Genomic DNA, 22,905 nt, shown 5'->3' on the forward strand with positions numbered 1-22,905 from the left:
CTAGACAAAGTATCAAATCCAGCGCACATAAGTCCAGTCCGACGCCTCCCATCTTCATACGATGCTGTCCTCTTCTTCCCTTCCTGTAGTATCTCCGGCGCAGGCGCACTGCTCTGCCCTGTTGAGGGCAGAGCAGAATACTGCAGTGCGCAGGCGCCAGACCTCACCCGGCGCCTGCGCACTGCAGGACTCTGCTCTGCCCTCAATAGGGCAGAGCAGTGCGCCGGAGCCACTACAGGAAGGGAAGAAGAGGGCGGCATCGTATGAAGATGGAAGGCGTCGGACCGGACCGCGACACCCATCGGGGACCACACCACCCCCTCCGGTGAGTATAATCTAACTCGTTTTTCTTATCTTTCAGGTTACATCGGGGGCTTATCTACAGCATTACAGAATGCTGTAGATAAGCCCCTGGTGTCAATGCCGGCAGCTCATAGGGCAAAAAAAGGTGACAGATTCGCTTTAATGAACGGGGCCTCGTGATCGCAGGAAGAGCTGCTGGCCCCGGAACCAATGAGATCCAGCGAGGGCGTGCAAGCAGAACAGGGACCGGGGGAGCCATGCATATCAGGACAGGGACCGGGGGAGCCATGCATACAATGACAGGGGGAGCCATGGATGGGGATGAGGGGACAATGCATATACTCGAGTCAATAAGCTTACCCAATTTTCCATGGCAAAATTAGGTGCCTCGGCTTATACTTGGGTCGGCTTATACTCAAGTATATACATTAAGTCCTTTTGCACATTATCTCACAGTATTCTTCACTATTTTGGGGACCACAAACTATGGATGCATGGTGATGAGAAAGAGATTAGGAGTTTCTGTGTCATGTCAGTAAAATTCTGTTCCTAAGCTTTTTGTGGAGCTGATAAATGAAGATGCTTTAATATTGCTAATAAGCCTGTTGGATGTCTGTACCTCAAGAGGGGAATATTAGTCAGCCACGTGATGACCAAGAAATCTCTTACCTCTCAAAATCTCCATATATTTTTGTATACAAACACATGGGTGTGATGGCTTGTTGCTAAGCTTTGAATTATTATACAGTTTATACTCATGTAGTTGTTATGTATTTAAAGAAATGGAAAGTTGTGATGCCATGATTAATAGGAAATTCTTTAATAACACTACCTGACATCACAGTGTTTTATCAGAATTCTTCGTTTTTTTTGTATTTTGTTTGCCCTATATTGACCTCCATTTTTTTTTACATGCCTTGCAATTTTGTATGGCTTTATTTACACATGATATTATATTGATAATCATTATTGTTTAAGATTATAAAAATGTAATCTGTTATATTTTTGGTAGATTCTACCAGAAGCTCAGAGGGACATGTGATCTCTTCAGATTTTAAAGAAGATGATCATTGTATCACACAAGAAACATATGAAGAGCTTGAAATTATCCCAGATATACTATCAGCCCTTCACAGCAAAGATCTATCATCTGATCCAATTCAACAGGATTTTTCTCCTGATTCATTAGAGACTATTAACCAAAATGAAAATAGCAGAAGGGATAGTGAACCAGAAGGATCTCACAAAGGGGAAAATCCATTTGCATGTTTAAAATGTGGAAAATATTACGTAGATTTATCAAATCTTGTTAAACATGAGAAAAGTCACAAGGAAAGGAAATTTTCATGCTCAAAATGTCAGAAATGTTTTACGAAGAATGCACATCTTGTAAGACATGAGAAAAGTCACACTGGGGAGAAGCCATTCTCCTGTTCAGAATGTGGAGCACGTTTTGACTGTCAATCAAAACTTATTGTACATGAGAGACGGCATACAGGGGAGAAGCCATTTTCTTGCTTGAAATGTGGGAAATGTTTTTCTCAGAAATCAGGTCTTGTTGACCATCAAAAAGCTCACAGCGGGGAGAAGCCATTTTCATGTTCAGAATGTGGGAAATGTTTTAAACATAAATTTACTCTTGTTAAACATCAGAGAGTTCACACAGGGGAGAAGCCATTCTTATGCCCAGAATGTGGGAAATGTTTTGTCCAAAAATCACATCTTGATGCGCATCAGAAAACTCACACAGGAGAGAAGCCATATTTATGCTCAGAATGTGGGAAATGTTTTTCTAGCAAAAGAAGTCTTGATTACCATAAAAAAATTCACACCGGAGAGAAGCCATTTTCATGCTCAGAATGTGGAAAATGTTTTGCAAGGAAATCAAATCTTGTTGAGCACCAAAGAGTTCACACAGGGGAGAAGCCATTTGTATGTTTAGATTGTGGGAAATGTTTTAAATTTAAGTCATGTCTTGTTCCACATAGAAGAACTCACTTAGGAGTGAAGCCATTCTGATGCTCAGAATTTGGGAAAAGTTTTAAACATAAGTCATAGTTTTTAGAGACAAAGAAGGACATATTATGTGGTGTGTGAATCTCGCAGCAGCAAAATTTTTTGGCCATGCCCTAGCTGCATCCATTTATCATTTCATTCTATGTTGCTCACAAAAAGAAAATGTTAAAATATGATGGACAACCACTCTAAGGCTATGTTTGTACTACTACTAAACCCTTTCGTTGTCGTGTTCCATTGTAGGAAAAAAGCAATACAAGCAGCCTGGAGGCAGAATCATTCGTCGCACACTAGCTCAACCCCACTGTCCTCACTGACTACAGTGAGCTCTGTTAACTTTCTGTCAAGATTGCCATCATAGCTCACATTTTAAGGGGTACTTCACACTAAGCGAGATTGCTAGCGAGATCGCTGATGTGTTACCGATTTTGTGACGCAACAGCGACCTCGCCAGCGATCTTGTTACGTGTGAAACTTAGCAGAGACCAGGCCTCCGCTGCGATGTTGCTGATCGTGCTCGAATGTTCTGGGCCATTTTTTGTTCGCTGGTGTCCCGCTGGCCAGCATACATTGCTGCGTTTGAAACCGACAAGCGACCTCGTTAGCGACTGTAGAAAAATATATATATATATATATTTTTCTTGCACGGTTGAGAATCAAAAGTAAAGGCAATGTTGAATTGAGGATAAAATAAATCTTGTTTTTAATTGTTCATTTCAAAAAGTGATTACAAAAATGAAGAAAAGTAAGTTCATGACATGCAGTAATTATTTGAAGAGAAAACGAGCATTGTTCTTACATATAGTCTTGAGCAGCTGTCCGGGTGTTCGAGAGTCTCAAGGGATATGAGATCTCCTGAACAAGAGTTAGGCCGGCTTTATATACTATTCTGACCTATAAACTACAACCACATATGGTGGCTTGCCACTATGTTCATAACTTCTTCCATATTAAGTGAACCCTAGTTATTTTAAACAATATGCATACAGTTATTTATGCATTACCTTAGTCTGAGATATTTAAGCCTAAAGTCTGAGATCTTTAGAACCATTCATTATCTCTAAATAGTCACATTTTGACAGCTTTGACTATTTTGACCTATACATTTGACAAGAGAGACAGCTGTGTGAGCCAAGGCACTCAGAATAAGTCAGTCACTTCTCTAAAGTAAGCAAAGCCTGTTAGCTATTCTGTATGAGAGAATTAATCCATATATTTTTTTATTATAGAAATACTGATATTTTACAGTCCCCCCTGATTATGATTTGAGAAATATCATAATCAATCCTAACTCATTCTCTCACCATTCGTATCACATTCATTCTTTATTCTGAAAACCTTGTATCAACATCTGCCCTGAATGTCATCTGAATTTTCAAACCTATTGTAAAAACAAAAATTAGATCAGAGAGTTATATTTTTTTCGTTTTAACATCTCTCTTAAAATATCATCTTCCTTTTTCATTTCTATCTTTATATTCTTATAAATTCTCCTAATTTTACACATAATAATTATTTGATATATTATACACAGCAAAACTATGATAAATAAAATAACGATCGGATTAGACAATACATTTCCTGCTGCCATTTTCGCTGAAGACTGTGACCAACTAGTTACAGATTTTCCTAAATTTCTCCACCAAGATGAGCCTGACATACTCGTCCATTCATGTTCAATATCATTTAGATTACCTTGTTCATGTCTAAATACAATTTCAGCTTCTTTTAATTGTTTTGTCAGCAGATTCAATAAACCCTTGTCTTTATTTCATTTGTCCACAAATCCCAAGGAAATTTATTAACTTGTGACAAATTGAACTGGATCGGAAGGATTTTCAGACGTCTTGAGCCTATTGACGTAATATTAATACTTCCTTCCCTCTTTGTGAGAGTTTTAACATTTCCCTCAATACAATATAAACCCATTGTCAGATTTTCGACATGTACACAAGATGAGAAGAATGCAGAAACTGCTTCTTTTCCTGACATGACTTGGAAACAAGTTTTGTTAGCGCTTACTGGTGTCACCAAGTCATGTATCATGTGGACATTCTCAACTCTGGCATGACAAGAAGTATGATTATGGAAACATGAATGATAAATGACTTTATCCTGTCCAGGTAGACACATTACCTTGGAAACAAAATTTAAGCATGACGAAATGTCTAATTGTTCAATGTTTGTACCCTCAAATGCAAAATCTGTGTACTGTAATTGATAATATAGCAATTGTGTAGGACTGACAGGAATTCCCAGAACACCTATAGGAACCAGGGTTTCTTCTCTTCCTGACACTGGAATCAATGATGTTCCTACACAAATGTTCTGTTCACATCCTAACCACTTATTTACCCACAAATCTGTATGGTTTAACGCAAAGTTATATTCTATGGGCAAATTTCTTATTAGCCCTAAAGGGGTAATTCCACTTTGTAAGGCTTGTGCAATCATTTTCAGATTGGTGGAATATTCAATCTGAATTTCTAGACATGTTTTGGCCACTTGAGATTCCTGTTCACTTTCCATTAAAGCTAAAGTAGCATCTTGAAGATGTGATACAGAAGATCCCAATACAGTAGCAGTGTTCAAGACCATCTTTTCAAGGACTTGATTCAAGCTTTTCTGAATCTTTACCCCTTTTCCTCCAATATACCCAATATTTTCCAGATCTGATTTAAGTGTATGAATGTCCATAGTGTTAATTAAACTTCCTACTGTTCCTAATCCCCCCAAAATACCTTCAAACACTCCCCTCTTACTTCTAACCTGTGTTGAAGTTCTTTTCCCAAACCATTGTTCTATTCCCATCTCCATGTTAGTGAGATGTGGTTGACACTGGGGATATCTAGAAGAGATTTTCCAGTTAGACATGTTAAAGGTCCATACCATGGTCAGAAACACTCCATCTCGTAACAGAGGTTTAGTTTGGAACTGATTGATCTGAAAAGGAGTAGATGGTTGAAATCTTGTCTGTGTGCATACATTATCTACTGCTGACCATATATTTACCTTTACATCTCTACATTGTTTGTAGTTATATTTCGTTAAAATGCAACATTGGTAAAGTCCAGAATCCTTAGGAGATGGATTATCTACAGAAAAAATAAAATCCTTATTTAACCATCTCACGTTACCGGATTGACCTCTGTGTATAACATTTGTTGGACCATTTGAAAAACTTCCCAAAAATGATTTATCTTTGGTCCATATTAACAGAGATTCTGAAGGTAGCTCTAACCTCGTGTTGCATTTTAATAATAAAGGAGACATATTTTCTTGACTATATACTGCTTGTGGTGTAACCCTTACTTCTGGAGCTATAGTATTTGAAACTGTAAAAACTACAGATACCTGTACTTGTACTGGTTCTCTGGTTATCTGAAAATTCCATGTTTTTACCCAATCCTCGTCTCCTTCTGTAATAGAAAGAAATGAAGGATCTAAAACTTTCCCAAAAAGTTGTGTCCTTAACCAAGCATCTGTTTTGGATGTTTCAACTTTCCCTTTTGCGATCATATCATTTGTAATATCTCCTGACCACACAGCTTTCTCTTCACCTCTTATCTCTATATTCCAGAATAACACATCTGTAGGACTACATTCCCATGTGCCTGTCTTATTATTGTGTATATAATCTCCTTGTAACTGTGTGAACTTCGTCTTAGGTCCTGTGGCTGCATGTAATATTATGTCAGTGTCATGTATGAAGTGTAGCTCAATACAGCATTTTGCACCAAAACCCATGCAAATGTTTCCAGTAATATCTACTGAATCGTCCGGTATGTCCTCATCTATTAAGCTTTGTAGATTCGTTCCTCTTGGTTTCCTTGGATGTAAAGTTCCTTTGAAAAGTTCCTTCACTTCACTAGTATTTGTTCCATGGTGTGAAATATCTTCAGCGTAGATCACAGTTGAAACAGTACAAAACAGCAGAAATGTGGTTCCCATCAGATAGTAGCTTTTCCTGGGAAATGTCTTTTCCTCCTGAAGGATTGGTGTTGAATCCCTTCCATCAAGGACGTGGAGTTTCGTATTCCAGTTCTTATTGGAATCCATTTCTTCCTAAAAGAAATGCAGTATCATTATTTTGCAATATACAGTTTGCATTGATCAACATGTACCCACAATTTTTGTTGTCTGCGGGTATTTTTAACCACCTTAGATGCTCGTTGCACAAGTATCATCACTTGTCCCATGGTTTCGATAATTTCAAAGGGACCTTCCCAATTACTTTCCCAAGGTCCATTCTTCCTGAAAGTTTTAATCATCACTAGAGCCCCTTTCTTGAATTTGGATACATATGGTGGCTCCATTCTCTGCATTCTTTATGCAGCATGTGGAAGAATCGTTTTCAAATTTTCCTGCAACAATTGCAACCATTTGGACCTTGCAACAGCATCTTTTTGTGGTGTAGACAAAAATGGTTCATGAGGAAAAATCAATGGCATTTTTCTTCCTGTCATCAGTTCAAAAGGAGTAAACTGAGTTGTGGCAGAGGTTGTTCCTCTTACACTCAACAGTACAAAAGGTACTGCATCAACCCAAGTATTGCCTTTGTCCAATAACATCTTGGCAATTCTGGATTTTATTGTTCTATTCATCCTTTCCACAATACCAGCAGACTGTGGATGGTAGGGTACATGAAACTGCTGTCGTACCCCTAGAATAGCACAAACGGCTTGCATGATTTTTCCTGTAAAGTGACTTCCTCGATCAGAGGTGATCATTCTTGGGATCCCCCAAGTACAAAAGACATGATTAACTAATGCTCTAGCTGTAGACAAAGCATCATCTTTCCTGACAGGTAAAATTTCAACCCACTTAGAAAAAACATCTACCACAACCAATGCATACCTGAGACCATTTTTACCTGATGGTAACGGTCCAATGTAGTCGATTTGTAACGTAGACCATGGACCATCTGCAGGTGCGATTCGGAGTAGTGGCGGTTTCTGTCCTTTTGGTCTTGGATTAATTTGGGCACAAATGAGACATGATTGAACAACACTTTGCACTGTCTCTTCCATCTTTTCCCAGTAAAATTTCTCTCTGAGAATGCCTAACAATTTTTGTTGGCCCAAATGACCCAAACTTTCATGATTGTATTTTGTGAACTCAACCTGTAGATGTCTTGGGACAACAGGACGCAACTCCCCGTTTAAGTCATGACACAAAACCCCGTTTTCACAAACAAAGGGAGGTTTTGGATCAACCCGGGAAGCAACAAGAGATGAGTCTTTTCCTTGTTCTTCCGCAAAAGAAGGGATATGCGTGTCTGTTCTTTGAACTGCTGAAACCTCGAGAGGTTCAGGTTCAAACACCTCTTCTCCTGTCAGGGCTGCCTCTTTGGCTAGCATATCTGCGGTTGCATTTCCAACAGATAATTCATCATCAGATTTTTTATGGGCCGGAACCTTGACAATAGCAAAACCATTAGGGTTTTTTGATGCTATCCTGAAAATTGTCTTCAGTGTGTCACTGTGAACAAGAGTCTTATTAGATGAATCTACATAACCTCTTTTTTCCCAAACTGACAAGTAATCTGTCAGTGATCTTACAACATAAGAGCTATCACTGTAGATCACAATGGGACACTGATCATCTGCTTCATTCAGCTGTAGTACCATTTTTACTGCTTCTAGCTCTGCTCTTTGAGCTGAAAAATGACTCGGTAATTTGTGCTTCACAACCTGTCCTCTTTTGGGATAAAAAATGGCATATCCTGAATAATAGTGCCCATCTGAATAGAATCTGGAACCATCTACAAAAATTGGTTCGTCTGTTACCTCTGCTTTCCGTCTGAAAAGTGATGGACTTGGATCCTGAAAAGACTGTAAACAATCATGAGTTTGTCCTTCATATTGCATCAGCTGAGGAAGAACATATTTGGCCTTGTAATCTACCTCAATTTGTTTGGGAGACAATGACAATAACCAATGAGCAAATCTCTGATGTGACACACCTGGGATATTATTCTCAAAGAGAAGTTTTAGTGTAGAATGAGGAGTTTGCAAAATGATTTTGTTGAACCCGACAATATGTTCGGTTGCTTTGACTGCAAAGTACACACCTACCAAGTGTCTTGCACAGGTCTCAAAACCTTTTTCAACAGGTGAGAGAAGTTTTGAAAAATAGCCCAAAATTCTCCACTCTTCTCCCTGTAATTGCAGCAATACAGCAGAAACAGATGTTCCTGATGTATGCACTTGCAAAGCAAATGGAGCAAATGGAGCCGAAGGATCTACTGTGGACAAAGCAGGTGCATTTTGTAAATTCATTTTCAATTGTTCAAATGAGGTTTGCTGTTCATCACCCCAAGGACCAAAGTAATCACTGTTTTCACCTTTCAAAAGATCATATAAAGATCTGGCCTTATCTGCAAAATTCTCAATGAAATCCCTTGAATAATTCATAAGACCTAAAAAATGTCTCAATGCCTTGTGTGATGTCGGAATTGGTAGGGAAGCAATTGCCTCAATTCTTTCCTGCAGTGGCTGCCTTTTTCCTGGACTCAACAGCACTCCTAAAAATCTGACCTCAGTCTGCATTAATTTGACCTTTTTGGTGTTCAATTTCAACCCTGCATCATGCAGCAACTCAAACAATTCTGTCAGAAGAGAAACATGTGTCTCTTTATCCTCTGTAGACAATAAAATATCATCCACATATTGCAGAATGCAATCAGGCCTCGAAAATCTGGATAATACCTTTGCCAATGCCTGATGAAAAACACTAGGTGACAAATGTGCTCCTTGAGGTAACCTGCAAAACAGATATTGCTCGTCCAAGAAAGTAAATGCAAACTTATACTGACAACTCTTTTCAAGAGGTATACTGAAAAAACCATTACTGATGTCCAATACAGAGAAGTATTTTGCTTTTGCATTTAACCTTGCCATCATGTCATGAGTATCTGCCACAATTGGTGCGACATTGGGTGTATGCTTATTGAACATCCGTAAATCCAATATCATTCGATAAGAACCATCAGATTTCAAAACACACCACAAAGGATTGTTACTTACAGAATTAGCCTTTCGGATAACACCTTGATCTAACAATTCCTGTATGATCTTTGACATAGAGTCAATTGATTCTGGAGGCAATTTATACTGACGCTGTGGCGGGGGATCACGCCCCTCCACATTCACGATAACGTCTTTCATTGTTCCAACCTGATTCCTGAACTGAGCCCAAAGAGAAGGAAAAAGCTGTACAATTTCTGTCAATACCTTGTCATCATTAGTGTCAGGCCACAAATGGTCAGATGACACCACATCATTCAAGCAAATACTTCCAACATGGCTATAATCATTAGGATCAATGACTACCGGTTTACAACCATTGGAATCTTTCCAGATCACTTGATTTCCTAGGTCAACTACCCATCCGAATTTCTGCATAAAATCTGTGCCAAGTATATTTTCAGAATCACGACAATACCAGATGTCAATTTCTGTTTTGAAAGAACTAGGTATTTCCAAAATCACATTGGGAACTAAGGTTGCTTTAGTTCCACCTTTTCCACTGAAACCGACAATTGTACAAACTGGTGAATCTGGGTTTAGCTTCAAATCAAGGTTTGTAACACTTAACTGAGCTCCTGTGTCAATAAGAAATACAACATTCTGGCCTGCTAAACTTACTTTGATAAATGGTCTTCCACAGTCATCCAATGTAACTCGAGTCACAAATTCCAATGGATGTGGTACAGGAATAGTCTGTGATTGTCAGAAAGATGAAGGAGATGGGAGAAGACCAGTGTCCTTTTTAAAAGACCTTGGAATTCTATCCCTTGACTCTGTTTCCTTCACTGTCATTTCTCTGATCTGTCTGATTAATGGTGCATATGGTGACTGTGTTTGTCTGTTGGCAGTATGAGCAGGTGCAGATGATTGTAATGCAGGTGCGGAAGGTGTGGTGTATGATTTTGGCATGAGTCCGTTTTCCCTTCCAAGCTTACCTGTTCCTTGTGTACCCATCTCTGATTCTGCTCTCAAAAATTTCCTGCACTGCCACTTCAAGTGTCCAGGTATACCACAAAAATAACAATGGACATTGTTCCTTTGTGTAGTATTTTTACCTCTATGCTCAATGTGATCCCTGCTCTTGGAGAATACTGTGGCTCTAGGTTTCAGTTGACTGTCTTCCTTCTCATGAACTACCGCTATTTTAGCCTTGACCTGATTTTGTTTCATGGATCTCCTTATTCTGTCAATAAAAACTGTTGCTTCTTGCAATGATGGCTGAGTGTTAGCCAATTGCACTGAGGCAGGATCTAAGTACTTGAACTTCTTTACAAAAAATTTGATCATGGATGCTGGCTCTTCGTGAGGCCCGAGATCCATTACCATCCTATAGGCCTGTTCAAACTTTACCAAAAAAGAGAAAGGATCTTCAGAAATATTTGTTTGTAAACTCCCTAAAATATCAACTGTAGGCATGTCTTCTCCAGTTGTAAACAATACTAATTGTCTAAGTCTGTCTTCTTTTGTACTATGTGTCATTTCATTCTCATCATTTAATCTGGGTGTGGTCTGTAATCTTTTTCCCATATGTGAAGGTAACCAAACTTTGAATATTTTATTCTTTTGCTCATCATTCAGATTGTATTTGTCTGTGTTTGATTCAAAAGTGTCCGCATTATAAAAGGCATCCATCTTATCATTGTAATTTGGAATGTCTTTTACAATTTTCATTAGCTGATCGTGTATTTTCAGATTAATGCGTGCTGCTCTGTCATGTAATTTTTTCCGTTGTAATTCTACTGCCTCTAATTCCTCTACTGAAGCATCTGGATTTTGCATATTTGGTACAAATGATGAGGCAACACCGTCCTCCTGTTTACCTGTTGATCTTGTGTTAGCAGAAACCCTTTTTATATCTTGTCGTAATTTAGACAATAACTCTGTCCTGGTATCTATTTGATCTTCCAATTGTTCTATATGCTCTGACAAAATCAAACAATTTGGACAATCAAAGTAATCCCCGTCAGACTCTTGTGTGTCACCTGGTGTGTCAATGTGATTAATGTCTTGTGTGACAATACATGTTTTATAGGTGTTAGGTTCAGTTTTCTCAAAGACTAAGCTATTATACACATGGGACTAGCTGCATAACATTCTGAAGTTTCCTTTGTAATTTTCTTACTGAGAAAAACCTTTTGTCAATTTTAACATTTTCTGCCTCACATTGATTATACAAACTAGACCATAATTGGGCATCCGTATGATTATGAACAAACTTGAAATCTATGTTACTTTTCTTAGCATAATCATGTATAAAATCCATTATATTTTTTCTCACCTATTGAGAGTCTTTCCCGTCAATGGATGGTCCTCTGTGTCCTTATGCAATCCTCAGATCTCCGTCTGGATGAGACGCATGCAGCTCTTTACGATCCTCACCCGTCGTCTTCAGGTTCAGTGTGATCCTTTGTGCCGTGAAATAGTGGAATTCCTGAGGAAGCTTGTACAACAGGTGGTTTTTTAGCAGAGTTCGTGCTCCCCCCTTGCACAATCGAGGAAGGAATGCCAGCCAAAATTAGCACAAAAGATCAGTCTGGCTAAGGCTCGCCAAAATGTAGAAAAATATATATATATATATATATATATTTTTTTTTCTTGCACGGTTGAGAATCAAAAGTAAAGGCAATGTTGAATTGAGGATAAAATAAATCTTGTTTTTAATTGTTCATTTCAAAAAGTGATTACAAAAATGAAGAAAAGTAAGTTCATGACATGCAGTAATTATTTGAAGAGAAAACGAGCATTGTTCTTACATATAGTCTTGAGCAGCTGTCCGGGTGTTCGAGAGTCTCAAGGGATATGAGATCTCCTGAACAAGAGTTAGGCCGGCTTTATATACTATTCTGACCTATAAACTACAACCACATATGGTGGCTTGCCACTATGTTCATAACTTCTTCCATATTAAGTGAACCCTAGTTATTTTAAACAATATGCATACAGTTATTTATGCATTACCTTAGTCTGAGATATTTAAGCCTAAAGTCTGAGATCTTTAGAACCATTCATTATCTCTAAATAGTCACATTTTGACAGCTTTGACTATTTTGACCTATACATTTGACAAGAGAGACAGCTGTGTGAGCCAAGGCACTCAGAATAAGTCAGTCACTTCTCTAAAGTAAGCAAAGCCTGTTAGCTATTCTGTATGAGAGAATTAATCCATATATTTTTTTATTATAGAAATACTGATATTTTACAGCGACTCAGAAATCATGGACGCAGGCGGGAGTCGTCAGAATCACTGCTATGTGACACTAAGCGACACACTAGTGATCCCGCCGAGATCGTTGGTGCGTCGTTGGGTAAATTTGACTGATAGCTTACTAGCGACCATTTAGCGACGCACCAGCGATCCTTACCAGGTCGTATCGTTGTTGGGATCACTGGTGCGTCGCTTAGTGTAACGATACCCTAAGTTCTTGTTCTCATAAGTACACACTCAGGTCCTCTCGGCACTCCTCCCCGCCCTAATGCCGTCTCCTCTCTGCTCTCGGGCCATCTTCTCAGCGCTTCTCTTTTTTCCTCTATCAATCTTCGATAACCCAGTTGATTTACTGTGTTACAAATAATATAATCAGCATTTCTCACCATAAAGCTCTAGTGCAGGCTCTATGCTGCTGCTTCTGTCTTCGATTACAGAGTGCAGCAGTAATGTCATGTCTGTAGTGCATGTGACAACTGCAGCCAATCACTGAGCTCAGCGGCTCATGACTAAGCAGCAGCAGTGCTGCGCTCAGTGATTGGCTGCAGCAGTCATATGTGCTACAGACTTGATGTCTCTAGAGGTGTGTGGCGCCCCTGAGGCTCAGTCGCCACAGAGGTACTGCACCTTCTCCTAAGGTGTGGTGCCCCACCGTCTGGGAAAGTTGGGAACTCCTTTCCAGACTCCAACACTCGCACCCCACACAACAGTGTAGTTCTGCACAAACACATTGCGGTTCAGTACTTAGAGAGTTGTGGAGCACCTCTGGTGGTTCCCTGCTTGGAACACTGGATGTGCTGGGAGGTGGGTGGAGTTTAGATCCATATAAAAGATTGGAAAGGTTTAGAATTACAGGTCAGTCTGACGGGAGGTCAGTCGGGAGAAGGACCGTCAGTCAGGAGAGTCTGAGGACGGGTCCTAGGAGAAGGAGCTCCCTGGGAAAGGGAAGAGAAGGAGAGAGACGTAGAACTGTAACCTAAGCATCCATAGGAAGGAGAGACAAGTACGGACCGAAGGAGTAGAGAGAACAGAGAGGAGACGTGGGTTGGAAGAGGAACCCTGCCTACAGGTTCTCAGCGCAAGGCCGGGGCCCGGTCCCCGAGGTTGTATGGACGCTTATGGTTCTGCAGCAGACACCGGTGGAGTAGTTGGCTGTAAATGCACTGCTCCCATCCAAGACTTGGGGCACAGCAGCAATTGTATAGAGAGCCGGGACTCAGGAGAAGGGAGTCCCGGAAGCAGGCTACAGCTGTCTGCCGTACAAGGAGAGTTCTAGGAACATCTAGTAAGAGGCATTCCAGGGTAACTAAGTACTGGGGTGCTTCACACCACAAGGCACTATAGAGGAGTCATTCAGAAGGATACATGTTGGCGGAGTGTTGGAGAGGAGAGCCCTGACTAGCCCGGGAGGTTGATGGAGTCTCTGCCCCGGAGGACACGGCACAGAGGCAGGCACCAGTGTGTTCCACGAACTGTGAGTAAAGCTTTGAAACTGCAAGCTCTGGTGTCCTCCATTCATTTGTGCACTAACACCTTCAGCACCGCTACATCTGGGTACCAGCATCCACACCATCCTGCACATCTCTATTCCAGCAGCCACACTGCCCTGGGACTACAGCTCCACCTGTGGGGAGCTATACCATCTTTGCTGCACCACACCATCAGTCCCAGCGATCTGCATGCAGCGTCGGCTTAACACCTCCCTTGCTGAATACCACAGGTGGCGTCACAAACTATTCCATTAACTCCATTTCCCCCATTGATTTGGACGCCCAGGGCCACGGACCGGGTCACCGCTGCTGTGACACATCCCCCTGACACCGGCCCGGTACCGAGTATCTCGCGGCCCTGGGAGGGCAACCCAGGTGCATTTAAAGCAATACACAATGTGGGCACAAATAATATACACATTGAAATCACGTTCAAAATAAAGAAATAATACAAAAAGACATTTGTTATAGTTGCATCCATAAAAGTCTGATCTCTGAGAATAGAAAATTAAGTAAACCCTGTTAAGAGTCAAAGAGTCGAAAGGTCAGAATTGTGATTTTTCATTCACCACACCTCCCTATCAAATGCAATAAAAAGTAGTCAAAATGTTCTAAAGATCAAACAAAACCACCTGGGCACGACACAGTAAATATGTCATCACACAGCTCTATTAACTGAAAATTGCAAATGTAATGGGTCTCGGAAATTGGCGTTACAACCAAATTATTTGTTTCTTTTAAAAATTCTGATATTTTTTTCACCTCAATATACAAAAAATCTAATGGTGGGCCATTTATATGGATACACCTAAATAAAATGGGAATGGTTGGTGATATCATCTTCCTGTTTGTGGCACATTTGTATATGGGAGGGGGAAAACTTTTCAATATGTGTGGTTACCACGGCGGCCATTTTGATGTCGGCCATTTTGAATCCAACTTTATTTTTTTCCAATGGGAAGAGGGTCATGTGACACATCAAACTTATTGAGAATTTCACAAGAAAAATAATGGTGTAGCTTGGTTTTAACGTAACTTTATTCTTTCATGAGTTATTTACAAGTTTCTCTTTGTTTACAGCCATTGACATGTCGCAGAGGTTAACACGTGAGGAACTAATAGAAATTGTGTTGATGTCTGGTGAACGCAGTACCCGGGTCATTGCAGCAGATTTCAATGCAAGACACCCTACACAAGAAAACTGTCACCATTCCCATTTTATTTAGGTGTATCCATATAAATGGCCCACCCAAAAAAGTTTGCCTCATCACTGAACATAATGTTCTGTGTAAACCGAGAGTCCTGTTATGAATGAGTCACCGGAGGAGGAAAAAACAAAAATACAAGCTAAGTCCAGAAAACCGGAGCGGTTGGTAGCTAGCGGATTGCAGACCCCTGATCCTATTCACAACAACTAACAGTAGCCGTGGAGTGTTCCTACGGTGGTCCTAGACACCTCGTCACAGCCGGAGAACTAAATAAGCCTAAAGAAAGAAAGGGGAAATCTAAACTGCCCCAGAGCAGACCCCAAAGCAATAGACAGCCCCCAACATGTATTGACGGTGAAAACAGATGAAAACACAGACAGAAAGACAGGCAGAGCAAACTAACTAACTAGATGGGAAAGGACAGAAAAGATGCTGGCTGCAATCCGCAAAAACCCTACCAAAAATGTCCCAACACGTCTGATAGGAAAAACAGCCCTGAAGTCACTAGACTTCAAAATCCCTATATCAGCACTCCGATATATTCTGAAGACAGAGCAAAAGAGAATTAACCGATCAGGGACAAAAATGGAAATTCAGCAAAGCCCCAGCCGGGGCTGGCTGAACACAAAACTAAGCAAATCAGACAAAATCTCATGGAACAATAACAGAGCAAAAACTTAGCTTTAGAAGACAGGAACTGAACTGGAGGCCAGAGCAGAGAAATCACCAGCAACCCTACAGGGTGTCGGCTGCCTTATATCCACTCAGATTCTGGATGTCCAATCGCAATCCACCTGTTCAGGTGACAGGTCTCTTCCATCCAAATCAGTTTTACCACCTCCTTTCACCAGCAGAGGGAGTTCATCGGACATCAAAAGTGAACGAGAAAATGAGCTCATAACAGGGTCCTGTTCAAATTTTTGTTTTGCCCATTCTGCAAATTCAGAGCACCGATCTGGCATCAGTCGAACATCCCTTTGGCAGATATTAGCTACTCACAAATGGCACCCTTACAAAATCCAACTGCAGCAGCATCTCAACGAGGATGACTCAGATCAGCATGCTAAATTTGCTGAATAGGCAAAACAAAAATTGGAACAGGACCCTCAGTTTACACAGAACATTATGTTCAATTGATGAGGCAAACTTTAGACAGTGGCGGTTAACCCGCAAGAGGGTAAAGAAGCAGGACATGCCATGAACTGATTAGCAAGAGGGAACGGCTGGTAGACAGGTGCAGGATCAGGCACAAGCAGGGCTGGTACAAGAACACTGCACGGCCCCAGATCCAGGATCACAGATACAGGTCCATAGGTGCTAATTCAGACTGAGCAGGTGAGATTAACAGCACAGGTGTGGACCAGACAGATCAGGACTAGGCACAGGCAGGGTGGATTTGGGTATAGGAATAGGTGCAGACATGATTAGATGCAGAGTGCACAGACAGTGGAACCTTACAACCAAGCAGGATGTACAATGAAGTTTTTAAGTCACCTTCCAACAGGAGGGTGCTTTATATACCGTGCGTCTGCCAGCTATTGGCTGAAGATGTTTTAGCAGCACGTGCTGGCCCTTTAAGTGTCAGGGAGGGCGCACACCCTAAGGCTTCTTTTACACTTGCCATGTATTTGTGGGCCGGTTTTGCGGCCCCAAATAGATTTCTATGGGGCCGCAAAAATTCGTTGGTGCGCCCTATGGCCGTGAGGGCCGTATTTATGGCCGTGAAAAAATATCGAGCTTGCTCGATATTTTTCACGGCTTACGGACACGGCCCCCATTTAAATCAATGGTGCCGCAAAAACAACGGAAGCTGGTTTTTGAGGTATACCATATTTGCGAAATGTTGTTTTTTTTCAGCCTAAGTTTTAAAACAAAAAACAGTGACCCTAAAAAGATTTTTGTGGCAGACCGTGAAAATTACGGCAATACGTCCCGCAAAAAAACACGGGAAGTGTAAAAGAAACCTAAGCGCACACCCAGGATACCTGCGTGCCATGCCCATCCTGGGAGGAGACATGCTGAGGAAACGCAATTGGGTAAGTGAACACGCCAGCATCCCTGCAGGAAGGGAACGTGCAGGGTTGCCTGCGCTGTTCTAACAACATACTGATGACTATAATTACTACTGAAGTTAAGCTCACTATGCAAAATTACATTGATAAGAAAAAGTACATTCAAGCGTGTTTAAAGATTGCTCCATAACATTTAGACAAGCCTGTGACATACTGGGAGAATATAGTTTGCACAGATGAGACCAAAATTTATATCTTTGGATTCCTTAATATACACCATGTTTGAAGGCCAAAAGGCACTGCATATGACCACAAAAAAGACCATACCAACGGTGAAGTATGGAGGTGGGAACATCATAGTGTAGGGCTGTTTTTCAGTATATGGCACTGGAAAACTTGATGTAATTGACGGAATAATGAATGAACATTTTTGATAAAAAAAAAGTAAATTGTAACGCTAGGCACTGTTCACAGACAAGCCGTGATATAGTATAGTCAAATGTTCCAAGGTCAGATACCAAGAGAGCATGTCATAAGCAAAAGGGAAAAGACAGGCAAAGTCTGGTCCCGATCCAGTCAGAATACCCAGAGAAAAGAGGATCAGAGCATCAGGTTTGAGCAAGCAGATAGTTAGAACTAGGTCCAAAGTGAGGCAGCAATACATCAATGGAAAACAGAATGACCAGCTAAATAGAGCACCACATAGCGATTGCATGGAATTAATTGGAAACAGAGCACATGTAAGAAGCCCAGCACCTCCCAGTCTCTGATTGGACGACTGAGCTGTCAAACAACACACTGACAGCTCAGCACGCCCCTGCACTCGATTGGATGACTGAGCTATCACTCACTCTGCCCATGACACACTGGAAAGAGGAATCGTGACCTCAGTAGCACATTTAGAAATACATTTACTTACAAAACTTGTGACGTGGTCAATATTTATTTCACCTGCTGTATATGGTTTGTGTGTGCGTATAAACTTTGCATCAGGACTTATCATGATTGGATCTATGACTATGTATTTTTAATTCTGTATTTTGCACTTTTTCTCTACTTGAACACATTATTGGTGCTCCATGGACAGTGTTATGACGTAATACAATTATGGTCCATAAAAATTATATGGCACTCCTAATGTGAGAAAAGGTGCCCAAGTAGGGTTTCCAATCCGTAAATAGTATAAATACAACTTGGCACTCCAAAGGGTTGCAGTGAATGAAAGCGTTAATAATAATAAAAATAATATTTTATTTATATAGTGCCAACATATTCCGCAGCGCTTTACAGTTCAACAGTTCACATACAACAGCCATAGCAAAGTTAACGATAATACAAAAATTAATGCTAAGATATTGACAACCCTGCCCGTAAGAGCTTACAATCTACAATGAGGTGGGGGAGACACAAAGTACAGGGGCTTATTTACAATGATGGACCAGCCATCTTGAAGAAATGGGAGGAAGATGAAGGGCTGGTCACCAGCCAGTGTTTGTGGTGCTTTTGGGAGCCATGGAGTTTGATGAAGGATTATGATCAGAGAAGTAGAGCATGGACTATATATATAAAAGGACTTCAAATAGGGAATGTGATAGGCCACCCTAAACAGATGTGTTCTTAGGGAGAGCCTAAAATTGTGTAAGTTGTCGTTAGTCCTAATTTTTTTGGGTAGAGCATTCCAGAGGATTGCTGCAACTCGGGAGAAGTCTTGGTGCTGGGAATTCATTTATTTAGGCAATCTTTTATAGTGTAACGTTTTTGGTCCTACAATTGGACATTCATCATAACAACATATACATTTTTCATAAACCAACCTCAAGACTAATCAATGGGATTATAGAGTCAATAGTAACACCAGAAGCAACCAAAAATAACCCCTAAAATTTAGCTTTTAATTCAATAGTTAAAAACATTAGTAGAAATGACTAAACGAAGGAGGGGTAGAGGACAGAAAAATGAAGGGTAATAAAGATACTCTTTTAGTTCTCTTCAATCTTATCTCGTAGTAAAAAGAATGATAAATGGGGTTAATATCAAAAAAAGCAGCTTAGAGAATGACTTATCTCGTAGTCACAAAAATACTAATAAGCTGCAAATGACAGACCCAATTACCAAATAGCAAAATCAGTAAAAAACGGCTACAAGAAAATTCAATGGAAAGCACATATACTAATTTATTTGTCCAGATCCCCGGACAGACATTAGAAAATGGTACAAAAATTGCACATTAAAGGCAGAAAAAATGCAACCTATGTAGCACATGCGGAACCATTTACTTGAAAGTGGGGGTAAAAATCACCCTATTTCACAAGAATACACAAACCAGCTCAGATCCAATGTCTGTGCATAGAGAAAAAGCACCAAAAATGTGCTACCTCACAAAAATTATAGATGAAAATAAATGAAAAAATGAGGCTACCAAATTCACCTCAAATTATAAGATGTGGTACATCAATATTCAAGAAGCAATGCATACAGAGTATAAACCAACAGAGCATAGTTGCTCAATAAATTGAATCTAGTAGATAGTACCACAGAAGGAGCTGCCAAAAATAATGTGCAACATTATACTTATCAGCCACTTGATGCATATGGAAACCCGACGCATTTCCCCCTCTTAATCCGCTGAGGGTTCATCAGGGGTCAGAAAGTGGGGTCTCATTACCCCTGGCCGAGAGAGCAATACAGTGTGCGGCCTACTCCAGGCGCGTTCACCGCCATTGTTTAAAGATTCTGCGCTGGTATAGAACGCCCACTTCCGGTAACCGTAATCCAAGATGGTGGTCTAAACCGGAAGGGATTCATATTGCGGACGAACAGTGCTCAGCCATGCTGTCCAGTGCAGCAGCCACGTGAATGACGTAGGCACCGCGCACCATGCTAAAAGGCACTGACAGAAACAAGGATTAGCAAATTAGTGCCTAAAAACAAATAATTAGCTAGAATAATACATCCTTATCGCTGGAAATAACTCTTAAATATAGATTCCGCAAATAATGTGCAGAGAATCTTATAATCTAAGAAAAGTATAATTAATTATAGGATGAAATGCTAATTAGGTGCACGTAACTTTCATATGAATTAAAAAAATAGCCTCATTGTTCAGAGCACCTAGTTCATTGACAAAATCGATAGAAAAATCCTCAATGGCATGGAGTAGAATAGATGTATCCCACGCAGCAATGGCATAAAGTGAGACTAGGGACTTTTTTTTTTTTTTTTAAAGTGGTGGAGGAATACAGTGCGGAAGGATACCTACCTTCCGTCATTGTATTCCTGGAGCTGGTAGAGAACGGTAGCATCAGCTGATGCTGCTGTTCTCCACGCAAGATGGACGTGGGACCCTCGTGGACTTCTGCGGATCGGGGTAAGTATATTGGTGTTTTTTTATTTTGATATTTATTTCTCAAGGGGACAATGGCTTCGGGGATCAAAGTGACAAGTGACGGTGAGTATGTACTCTATGTTATATGTACTGTATGTCTATATGTATGTATTGTATGTAGTATATATGTATGTTGCATGCATGTAGTATATATGCAGTATATATGTAGTATGCATGTTGCATGCATGTGGTATATATGTAGTATGTATGTAGCATGTATGTAGTATGTATGTTGCATGTATGTAGCATGTAGTGTGTATGTATGTGGTATGTATGTTGCATGTATGTAGCATGTAGTATATATGTAGTATGTATGTTACATGTAGTATATATGTAGTATGCATGTTGCATGCATGTAGTATATATGTTGCATGCATGTAGTATATATGTATTATGTATGTAGCATGTATGTAGTATGTATGTTGCATGTATGTAGCATGTAGTATATATGTAGTATGTTACATGTAGTATATATGTAGTATGTTACATGTAGTATATATGTTGTATGTATGTTGCATGTAGTATATATGTTGTATGTATGTTGCATGTAGTATATATGTATTATGTATGTAGTATGTAGCATGTAGTATATATGTAGTATGTATGTTACATGTAGTATATATAGTATATATGTAGTATGCATGTTGCATGCATGTAGTATATATGTTGTATGTATGTTGCATGCATGTAGTATATATGTATTATGTATGTAGTATGTAGCATGCATGTAGTATGTAGCATGTATGTAGTATGCATGTTGCTTGTAGTATATATGTAGTATGTATGTTACATGTAGTATATATGTAGTATATATGTAGTATGCATGTAAATTTTTTTTTTTACATTCAACACATTAGCCGGATAATGGACTACTACTGTCCCATCATTGGCTAATGTGTCAATCACTGTCATGGTAGCAGGCATCGCCCGACGATGCCGACACAGACCCCCGGAGCCTGCACAGCCCCCCGGCAGGCCGGCACAGGCCACCGGAGCCTGCACAGCTCCCCGGCAGGCCGGCACAGCCCCCCCGGCAGGCCGGCACAGCCCCCCCGGCAGGCCGGCACAGCCCCCCCGGCAGGCCTGCACAGACCACCGGAGCCTGAACAGACCCCCCGGCAGGCCGGCACAGCCCCCCGAAAGGCCCGTACAGACCCCAGAGAGGCTGTACAAGGCAAAAATAGGGTTTTTCTTATTCCGATACCGGAAGTCCCATAGACTTGAATGGGACTTCCGGTATCGGAATCGGTGATACCCGATATTTTTTTTAGATCGGCCGATACCATCCGATACGATACTTTTAAGTATCGGACGGTATCGCTCAACACTAATCCCTAGGTAAAGTAAATGAAAAAATAAATGAAAAATAATCACCAATAGTAATAATATACTGACCCAATCATCAAACACGCTATAGAAAGCAGGCTGGGAAAATGTGAAAACCCACTGATTATAGATAACTACTAAAATTTAGCTGTTCATTGAGGCCTTTTGGGCTCTGTGATTCAAACCAAAAAATCCAGCGTGTCTCACGCTGTAGGATTCTGTTATCCCAATCTCCCTGTCTGACTGCGGGCTGCACTCTCTCTATAACACGAAAATTAATATGTTTATCATCACCTCCATGTACCATATTGACATGACGGGCTAAAGGGGTATCTCTTTTATGTCTAATATCCCCCAAATGTTCACCTATGCCGACACGTAATTCACGCTTTGTTTTGCCAACATAGTCAAAGGGGCAGGTACAAGTACACAAATATACAACTCCAGTGGTTTTGCAATTTGCAAAGCTTTTCATTTCATAAACCCTCTTTGTATAAGCACTGCAAAAGGTGTGAGATACACAAATATATTTACAAAAACTGCAGTGCCCACACTTAAAAGTGCCTGTTGCTCTATTCCGCAGCCACGTTTCCTCTCTTTTCTGAGGCTCCAAATGGCTGCTTACCACACGATCCTTTATTGACCTACCCTTCCTGAATGTAACTGATGGACCCGGAGTGATACAATCACATATGTCATTATCCATTTTCAGGATAGACCAATACTTCTCAAGAATGTCCATGACTTTACCGGATTGATCATCGAAGGTCCCTATCAGTCTAGTGATTGTATTAGAATCCTCCCTTGTCCTCGGAACCAGCAAGGACATCCTGCTTACTTGTTTAGCGTGTTTATAAGCCGGTTCAATCACCCTTGTTGGGTATCCCCTGCTTCTAAACCTCCTCCATAAATCCCTCGACTAATTCAAA

General features: G+C 40.5%; 2 protein-coding genes across 5 annotated transcripts in view; one reads left to right on the forward strand and one right to left on the reverse strand.

Annotated features, from left to right (window-relative positions):
• The window catches only part of LOC141051087 (uncharacterized), a 32,569-nt gene extending 30,064 nt beyond the window's left edge, over positions 1-2,505 (forward strand). For all 4 annotated transcript variants that reach the window (XM_073547952.1, XM_073547951.1, XM_073547950.1 and 1 more), the window contains exon 7: positions 1,316-2,505. In XM_073547952.1, the coding sequence (XP_073404053.1) occupies positions 1,316-2,322 (1,007 nt within the window). In that variant the 3' untranslated portion in view covers positions 2,323-2,505. The remainder of the gene's footprint in view (positions 1-1,315) is intronic.
• Positions 1-22,905, reverse strand: part of LOC141051042 (uncharacterized) — a 181,085-nt gene that overhangs the window by 108,074 nt on the left and 50,106 nt on the right. The window lies entirely within an intron of this gene.

This window comes from Dendrobates tinctorius, unplaced genomic scaffold (assembly GCF_039654945.1).
Source record: "Dendrobates tinctorius isolate UK_male_01 unplaced genomic scaffold, ASM3965494v1 ptg000155l, whole genome shotgun sequence".
Lineage (NCBI taxonomy): Eukaryota > Metazoa > Chordata > Amphibia > Anura > Dendrobatidae > Dendrobates > Dendrobates tinctorius.